This window comes from Ovis aries, chromosome 21 (genome assembly GCF_016772045.2).
Source record: "Ovis aries strain OAR_USU_Benz2616 breed Rambouillet chromosome 21, ARS-UI_Ramb_v3.0, whole genome shotgun sequence".
Lineage (NCBI taxonomy): Eukaryota > Metazoa > Chordata > Mammalia > Artiodactyla > Bovidae > Ovis > Ovis aries.
In genome coordinates, this window is record NC_056074.1 from 16,259,922 (window position 1) to 16,269,867 (window position 9,946).

General features: G+C 38.3%; 1 protein-coding gene across 20 annotated transcripts in view; it reads left to right on the top strand.

The window, feature by feature from the left end:
- Positions 1-8,459, top strand: part of PAK1 (p21 (RAC1) activated kinase 1) — a 161,780-nt gene extending 153,321 nt beyond the window's left edge. For all 20 annotated transcript variants that reach the window (XM_042238206.2, XM_060403966.1, XM_060403963.1 and 17 more), the window contains 2 exons: positions 2,401-2,538; positions 7,147-8,459. In XM_042238206.2, coding sequence (XP_042094140.1) covers positions 2,401-2,538; positions 7,147-7,233 — 225 coding nt within the window. In that variant the 3' untranslated portion in view covers positions 7,234-8,459. The remainder of the gene's footprint in view (positions 1-2,400; positions 2,539-7,146) is intronic.
- Positions 8,460-9,946: the final 1,487 nt, after the last annotated feature.

Here is a 9,946-nt window from a genome sequence, read left to right on the forward strand (position 1 = left end):
GTTTGGGCTGTTGGATTTCTCTTTTCTGGATCAAACTAGGCAGTGATAAAGTATACATGCTTAAAGAAAATGTAAATTAGCAGTCATTCATTCATATATTCAGTGATTATTTGAGTTCTAATGGGCAAGAAACTGTTGTGATAATAATAAAACAAATTAATATATAGTAACAGAAGATAAGAGCTGTGAAAGAAATAGTAAGGGGCTTAAGAGAGTAAGAGGAGGAAGGACAGAGAAGTATGCTGTTTTATTCTAGGTGGAGAATGAATTCCTCTCTTATAAGTTATCTGAGGAGACATCTGAAGAAAAAAAAGGAATGAAAAAGTAAAAAGAAAACTGAAAAAAGGAATGAGTTTTGAGATTAATCTGAAGTAAGAATTTTCAAGTTATCAAGTGTATAAAGAACTTGTTTAGAGAACATACTTGATACATCCTTGGGAAAACCAAGGAGACTAATGTCCCTGAAGTGAGTGAGCAGAGTGGACAAGGTTCTGACCATGTTAAGTTAAAATGTTTATTAGACATCTTAAATGGAGGTATTGAGTAGAATTGGGCATAAGAGTTCAGAGTTCAAGAGTGAGCATTCAGGACTCGAAATACAAATTTATTAGTAGGTATTATATGGTTGGTTTATTTAAAAATCAGAGGTAGATGATAATGAGATCACACACTTAGGGAAAGAGGTAGTACTGAGACCTGGGATACTCTCATATTTACAAATTAGAGGAACCAGCAAAGTTGATCAATGGGCAGCCTTCCTGGTAGAAGGAGAACTGAGAGATGTGTCCTGGAGGCCAAGAGGACAAGTGTTTTGAGAAGGAGGATGGACCAGTGTGTCAAATGTGACTAAGTTGCATTTAAGCCAATGCGAAGTAATGATCATTAGATTTGCCTGTGTGAAGGTTGTTGATGACTTTGACAGTCAGTTTCACTGGAGTGATGGGAACAAAAGCCTGATTAGAGTAAATCCACCAGAGTGAAGAAATGACATGTATAAGCAGTTACTTTTCATCGTTTTCTTTCAGAGGAATTTTGCAGTTATGCTAACAGAGAAGTGAGTGGAGCCATATCTTGAAGTAGCGACTAGGGGGGTTTTCTTTTTTTGTTTTTTGTTTTGAAGATGATATTATCATAGCATGTTTTTGTGCTGATGAGAATTATCTAGTAGAGAGGAAAATGGTCATGTACAAGAGGGATGTGACGTCTGTAGGAGAGATAGTGATATCGTTAAGTAGATCGGGGGGTTGGATGAAGTACTGAAGTAAAGATCATCAAATTAGAACTTGGACAGTTTGTTATTATAATAGGAGAGGGAAAGCAGTGTAAGTGAATACAGATACAAGTAGGTTGATAATTTTGATCATGGGCAAATGTGAGAGTTATTCTGATTGTTTTTATTTTGTTATTTATTCCAACCTCTCACTCAGTGCAAGAATTCCCAGAGTTTTGTCGCTAATCAACAGTCATGTAGTTTTAGCCAGTTACCTCTTGGATAGCCCTGATTATTGAAAAGTGTTTTAGTGTACCAAACTGAAACTACCTTCCATAGTTTCTTTCCTTGCCTCCCAGTATTGCCCTGTGGATCCACATGCCACTCATCTTCCTCCACCTTAGAGTGGCCTTGAAAATGATGATGATTAGTAGTAACAGAAATGAGACTGGGATCAAAGTCAGAGGACATAAGCTTGTGTAAACAGCACAATCCCAAGCATATCTCTTTATGTTTTAGGACTTTATCTGTGAAATGGGGATGATAATTCTTGCTCTGCCTATTACCCAGAGTTATTGTGGTCATTAAATGAGATAGTGTTTGTGTAAACACTTATGAAATAAAGTTCAGATTGCTTTAAAAGGTTTAGTATGATGTTTTTCTTTATCTTTCCCAGGATATGGCTTCATATTAGAGAACCAAGATGGCAACAGTGAAACAGATTGCTCCTTTACAGACTAGTTCCTTTATATATTCTTTTCCTGCTAGAAGAGATCAGTTTTTAGATGACTGAGATGATGGCACCAGGAATAATAAATTTCCTTCAATAAATGGGCAGGTGTTTAACTCATTAGGCTAAATGTATAGTAAACCATTTAGATTTAAATCAATAATAATAAATCCTTGGATCTGTAACACACTTCATAAGCTTATGAAATGCTTACAATATGTTATCTTGTTTTATTTTACAGACATGTGAGATAGGCACTGTTATCATCCCTGTTTTACAGACGAGGAAGTTAGAAATTCACTGGAAATTTGGCTCTTAAGTCATATTCTCTCCATTATACCAAAGCTGCCTCTTTGTCTTCTGAAGGCAGAAAGCAGCCGACCATATTTCTTCGGGGCCTGTCTGGGAACCAGGAAAGAATCCCAGGTAGAGCCCAGGGCAATTCTGTTTGTATTTCCAGGCCTTGTACCTCATTGCCACAAATGGGACCCCAGAGCTTCAGAACCCAGAGAAGCTGTCAGCTATCTTCCGAGACTTTCTGAACCGCTGTCTTGAGATGGATGTGGAGAAGAGAGGTTCGGCTAAAGAACTGCTGCAGGTAACTGTCCCTATGTAGGGAGGCACCTAATTCAGAGAATCACATAATGAAGGCTTTTTTGCTGCATTTTTGTATGGCTGTTATAGAACTAGGCTTTTCTCCTAGCACGTCCCACACTCCTATTTCCCTCATCTTGTTCATCCCTGGACCTTTGCTGATGTTACTCCCTTGGGCTCTTCCTCAGCCTATTAAAACTCTGTACTTTTCTAGGCTGTATCTTACAGAGTTATTTTCTGAGCTCTTATTGAACTTTGCCTATATCTTCCTTTGGTGCTTGTTATGTTCTGCCTGAATTAGTCTAGCAGAGTTTGAGTCTTGATGAGAAGAAATTTTTTGACATGCAAATCTTATACAAGGTATATTTTACTGGGATAAACTCAAAAGATAGATTTTTAGGAAAGGATATCAGAAGACATTCATTTAGAGGATAGTTAGTGCAACATTTCAAGTCTTCCCAGTTTCTTCATGGAAACCCTTGCAGATGGTGGGAATGATAGTCTGCTTGTTTGTTCATTTATTTCAATTTTTTGGCCATGCCACATGGCATGAGGGACCTTAGTTCCCTGACCAGGGATCAAACCTGTGCCCTCCTGCAGTGGAAGCTTGGAGTCTTAACCATTGGATCACCAGGAAGGTCCCTATAGTCTGCTTGTTTGGAGTGAGATCCTGACAGGCTGTGGGGAACCTGAAGTTGGGGGTTTACCAAGCCTTATATATTCCACCAGCTTAATCCTGAAGTTATAGCATGATTATTTCATATGGTTTCAAAATTTGCTTTTAGTTGACCACATTATCTATATTTAGCATTTATGTTTCAGTTACAATTTCTCATTACTAGTGTTATTTTACTACATTGCCAACTGGTGATTTAATAAGTGTGACATGCAACTTACTGACGATGAGAAATGTGTAGATTTGCACAGTCAGTCAGTATACAAAAGTCATAAAACTTTTGTATTTTGAGGACTAACACAGGGCAGGGCAGGGCAGGATGTACCATACTGCATCAAATTAAAGCTAACTATGAACAATTCTGTCTTCCTTACTGTTAGTAGATCATAACTTCTATGTTATTAATCCTTGGTTTCCTCTTACCTGGGACCTGAATCAAAATAGGTATTCAGTGGGAGAAAACATTTGCAAATGATATCACTGATAAAGCATTAATATCCAAAATATATAACCAGCTCATACAGTTCAGGAAAAAAAAACCCTACAAACAACCCAGTTAAAAAGTGGGCAGAAGACCTGAATAGACATTTTTCCAAAGAGAAAATGCAGATGGTCAGCAGGCACATGAAAAGATGCTCAGTATCACTAAGTATCAGGGAAATGCAAATCAAAACCACAGTGAGAAATCACCTCACAGCTGTCAGAATACCTGTCATCAAAAAGAATCCAAATAACAAATGTTGACAAGGATGTGGAGAAAAGGGAACCCTCCTACACACTTGATGGGGATATAAATTGGTACAGCCAATATGGAAAACAATATGGAGGTTTCTCAATAAACTAAAAATAGAACTATGATATGACCCTGTGGTTCCAGTCCTGGGTATATATATGAAAGAAACAAAAACTAATATGAAAAGATACATGCAACTCAGTGTTCATAGCAACATTATTTATAATTGCCAAGATATCTAAGTGACCTCAGTGTCCATCAGGAGATGAATGGATGAAGAAGATGTGGATGAATACCGAAAGTGAAGTCGCTCAGTCATGTCCGACTCTTTGCGACCCCTTGGACTGTAGCCTACCAGGATCCTCAGTCCATGGGATTTTCCAGGCAAGAATACTGGAGTGGGTTGCCATTTCCTTCTCCAGGGGTGGATGAATACTGCTCAACCATAAAAAAGAATGAAATCTTGCCATTTGGAACAACATGGATGGACTGGGAGGATATTATGCTAAGTGAAATAAGTCAGACAGAAAAATAAATGTTGTATGACATCACTTATATGTGGAATCTAAAAAGTAAAATAAACTAGTGAATATATAAAAAAGAAACAGATTCACAGATATAGAGAATAAATTAGTGGTTACCAGTGGAGAGAGGGAAAGTGGGGGAGGGACATTATATGGGTAGGGTATTAAGAGACACAAATTATTACATGTAAAACAAGCTGCAAGGATATATTGTATAACCCAGGAGATATAGCCAATATTTTATAATAATTATAAATGGAACGTAACCTATAAAAATTGTGAATCACTATATTTTATACCTGTGATTTATGCAGTGGGCTTCCCTAGTGGCTCAATGGTAAAGAATCCTCCTGCCAATGCGGTAGATGCAGGTTCGATCCCTGGGTTGGGAAGATTCCCTGGAGAAGGAAATAGGAAGCCACTCCAGTATTCTTGCCTGGGAGATCCCATGGACAAAGGAGCCTAGCGGGCTACAGTCTACAGAGTTGCAAAAGAATCGGACATGGCTTAGTGATTAAACAACAACAACTTGTTGTTTAATCTTTAAACTAACATTGTATATCAACTATACTTCAATTAAAAAATAGGTATTCAGAAGATGTTTGTTGAATTGAATGGAATTGCTTAAACCTTCATTGAAATGTTACCTTCTGTAGATATTTAGCATCTCTTTGTAATCAGAGTTACTGACTACAGAGCATTGATATATTAGATATGAGATCTGGGTTCTACCAAACCCATTAGTTTCTAGCATCCTTTGGGACAAAACCTTATAACAGGCAGGTTAGGAGCCTTTTCCTTTCATATGAAGTTTTTTCTGGAAACACCAAGCTTTGGGAAATGTGCAAATAGTCTAAGCCTCAAGATGATATTGTTAACTAGGTATTAAAACATAGTTACGGAAAGATTAATGTCCTCTCAAGTTTTTTTCCTGGTATAGTAATACATGACAAATAATAAATGCATTGTGATGAATCTTTACCACATTCTAGGCACTAAGGATTTTACATATTTTTTAACCTATTCTTTTTTAATAAACCTGTGATTTATAGATTTTTGTATTCCCATTTTTACAGGTGAGGAAACTGAGATTTCAAGTGTTCAATAACTTTGCATGATTAAAAAGTAACTGAGAAGTAGTGGACCCAGGATTTAAATCTGTGTGTATTTGGCTCTCAAGTGTGTATATTCTTGGCCACTGCCTGGTTCCAAGTGTTAAGCTGGAAAGACCTTAGGGCTTATCTTGTCTGATTTGTTCATTTCACAGAGAAGAAAACTGAGGCCTCCTAATTGGGTGTTGGATCATGCTGCATTCTCAACTCAGGGGAGTTGTATAAACATGCAGTCTGAGAACACTGACTCTTTAACTTGTTACTGTACATTGTAAATATTCTAAACAATGACTTTCAGAATCTCAGATCATGAAAGCTTCCCATCTGTTTCTCCTGTGAGAACGATATATATGGATAGAAATACATAGGGGCTTTAGTTGGAATTCATATCTTCGTAATTTAGCCAAGACCTTTTATTCCTTTTGTAGTAATAGTTTCTTATTCTCAGTACCTCTTTGAATCCCATCTCTGTTCAAAAAAAATTTGAAGCACTTCTAGCAAAGAATATTTGTAGATATTTCTATATTTAGAAATATAGAAATTTTACAATTTAATGTGTGTATACACATATACAATATGATTAATAAAAGAGACTTAGGATGGCCAGAAGAATCAAACATACTAATCATTTGTGTTAAATAATTTTGTTTAAACATCAAATTTGGTTCTTAGTGTCCTGGTAGTGAAAACAGAAAGAAAATACGTTAGTTCCTATGTTTCTTATCCAAGGGGAAAAACAGCCTATACCCTCAAGACACAAAGCCTTTTCACTAGTAAATGAAGAAAAGTCATTTTTAGTTGTGAGTTCAGAGTTCTGTGATGATCATTTTCCGTAATGTTTTTTTTACTGAAAACATAAAAGTAATTTGCAAATGGTGTTTTTTCCACAATGGTCTTTAATGGTTGTGGGTATGGCCCACAGTATAGCCCAGTGAAAGTTTTTTGGAAAAGGACCAAGTCCTTCCTGGGTTAATTAACCTTACTAAACTCAAGGATAGAACAACAAATTCCCAAATCAGTTCTTCTGAAATGCAGAATTGGAGTGTACCATTGGGTCATGATCAGTTAAGGAAATCATACAGTACAAACTCTTCTTATGTATGTGTTCTTTCATGCAGCATGTCTTCTGTGGGATTCATCCTATTATCAGTGTATCAATTACTTATTCCTTTTCATTGCTCTGTAATTTTTGTATAGTATTCTATGAGTATAATGTTACTCACTCTTTCAGTCTCTTGGACATTTAGGTTCTTTCATTTATGACTGTCATAAGTAAAACTGCAGTGAGCATTTATGTGTGTGTCTTCTGGTGAATTAAAAAACTTACTTCTCTTGAAATATATCTAGAAGTGGAATTGGTGGGATATAAGATAGACATGTGTTTAGCTGTAGGTAGATATTGCCAAACAGTTCTTCAAAATGATATGTTATCTTTGAAAGATGTCCTTCAATTTGAAGTTGATGATATGCACAGTATACAAACATGGATGCCCTGAAAATCTTGTAACGGTTGCTAAAGCAGAATGGTAAATTGTCATGAGTCTTTTGTTCTTTTTCTCCTTTCTAGCATCAATTTCTGAAGATTGCCAAGCCTCTCTCCAGCCTCACTCCACTGATTGCTGCTGCAAAGGAGGCAACCAAGAACAATCACTAAAAAAAACCACAGCACCCCAGCCTCATTGTGCCAAGCCTTCTGTGAAATAAATGCTCATTTCAGAAATTCCAACCCCTGTTGCTCTTCCTTGCCTTCTCCTCCCATTTCCTGGTCTAGTGCTCTCAAGACTGATCCTTGAAAACCATGTGTCCAGCATTGAAGAGAACTGCAATTGACTAATTGGATGACGGCCATTTTAAAATAAGGAATTTGCTCCCAACCTGTGGATGTGAGGGTGATTTATGATCAAGGACTTACATGAATAAATCCTTGGACTCCTATTTCTGCCCTACCCCTCACCAGCCAATCAGTTCTTGACTATATAGAATTTTGACTTTATAACATTATCAACTTGTGATCAGTTGAGATATTTTTCAGTGCTTGCTTTTCTGTTATCAGACTGTCCAAACACATTATTGTACTTGAAAATTAGAACAGCCCAAGGAATGCTATGGGGGTAATATTCAGCCAGGACATGAATGGCTCTTCTTTCTGGACCATGACTTTGGCACAGCTGATCCTGATATGGGTGGGAGAGCTACCATGTTTTTCTTTGTATATGCTTCAAGCATCTTTTTGGGAGGATCTAGATCCAGTCGTGTTCCCATGCTATTTCTTGTGAAATGATCTTGGCTATGTAGTAGCTTTTGACTCCCTAAATTCCCCTAGGCTGCTGCCCCCATTCTGCCCTTGTTTAGAACATTGAGAAGTTTCTTAGAGCACATGCTGGGTGAGAGTAGTGTGAGAAGTCAAGGGAAAAAAAAAAAAAGCTGCTTTTAGAACAAAGCTGGGCATTAGCACCTGTCCAGCTATACCTATGTGATGTTTGAAGAACTCAGCATGTTTTTCCATCTGCAACAAGGAGCTAAAAGAGTAACTCATCTTCTGATTGCCCTGATCTCTGGGTCAAAGAGAAAGAACTCCAACTCTGAGACTACATGTTAGTTTTGGATAGATTTGTTGGCCTGAGATGATAGTCTGCCAGCTGTGAGGGAACCCTGTTTTTACATTGCATGGCCAAGCTCTCTGCAAATGGAAATGCTTGCACTGGGTGTTGGGGATGTTTGCTACCTCCTGCTATCTTTGTGGTTTTGGTCCTCCCATTATGGTAGGACCCCTGGCCAGCATTGTGGCTTGTCATGTTAGCCCCAATGGCTACCTTGTCATGCTCTGAGGTACCACTGCCTCTGCAGTTTTATTTCCTTCAATAAAAGGAGATGAAAATATTCTATTTGATGTATGCCTTTTTTTCGCTTTTCCCTTCCCTTCTTTTCTAATTTTTTATTTTGATTTTTTCTAAGTTAAGAAAAATATATATATATTATAAAAATATTCTTTCTTCTAGAATCATTTGAGATTAAGTTGCAGATAAGATGCTGCTTTACCACTATATATTTACTTTATTGTGTATTCTTTATTCTTAACACTTTTGCAGAGGTGAAGACCCATGAAAGCCAGTGGTGTAGTTTGAAGACCAGACAGTCAAAGAGCAGTGGTGTAGATTCTAGTGGAAGTCTAGGGGATTCCCTGGTGATTTAATGGTTAGGGTTATGCCCTTCCACTGCAGGGGGCATGGGTTTGATCCCTGGTCAGGGAACTAAGATCCTGCATGCTGTGCTGCTGCTGTTGCTGCTAAGTCGCTTCAGTTGTGTCCGACTCTGTGCGACTCCCATAGACTGCAGCCCACCAAGCTCCCCTGTCCCTGGGATTTGGAGTGGGTGGCATGGCCAAAAAAGGCAGGTCTGCACTGCTATATTTAAAATGGATAAGCAATAAGGCCCTATTGTATACCACAGGGAACTCTGCTTAGTGTTATGTGGCAGTTTGAATGGAAGGGGAGTTTGGAAGAGAACGGATATATGTTTATATTTTTGACTGAGTCCCTTTGCTGGAGAAGATCGATGTCCTACTGGCACAGTCAGAGAATAGCCTTTCTCCGCATTTTTGTTCGTTCAGACTGTCAGCTTATTGAATGATGTCCACCCACCTTGAGGAGGCACATCTCCTTTGTTCAGTCCATCAATTCAAATGCTAAACTCTTCTGGATACACCCTCAAAGGCACACCCAGAAATAACATTTAATGAGATATGGGGCTCCTGATGACCCAGTCAGGTTGACAGAATTAACCATCACACTCTCCATTCCCACCTCCAGATGAAGGTGATAACTCCAGGGAGGACTGGTCAGCTGACAACTCTTAAAATGCTATGTGATTATGGCTTTTAGATCAGGGGGTCAAAAGTGATGATTAGTGAGACCTGATACTGTCTTATGAAGAAAAATGCAGAGCAACAGGAGATCCTCCTGTAGTTACTGAAAGGACAAGTATGATTGGATTGCTTCTGTGTAAGACAGAAGGAATACTAGATAATGTTCCACAAGAAATGATGAAGATCCAAAGATTGTACTTCCTCACTCTTAGACTGCAGTGGTAAACTGGTTAGTCTAATGAGGGCTGAAAATTGTTTGTTAATTGCCTCTCTGGAATTTTAGAGTTGATTAGTTGGGTCATGTCTGACTCTTAGCAACACAATCGACTGCAGCATGCCAGACTTCCCAGTCCTTCACCATCTCCTGGAGCTTGCTCAAACTCATGTCCATTGAGTCAGTGATGCCATCCAACCATCTCACCCTCTGTCGTCCCCTTCTCCTGCCCTCAGTCTTCGTGTCAGGTAGCCAAAGTATTGGAGCTTCAGCTTCAGCATCAGTCCT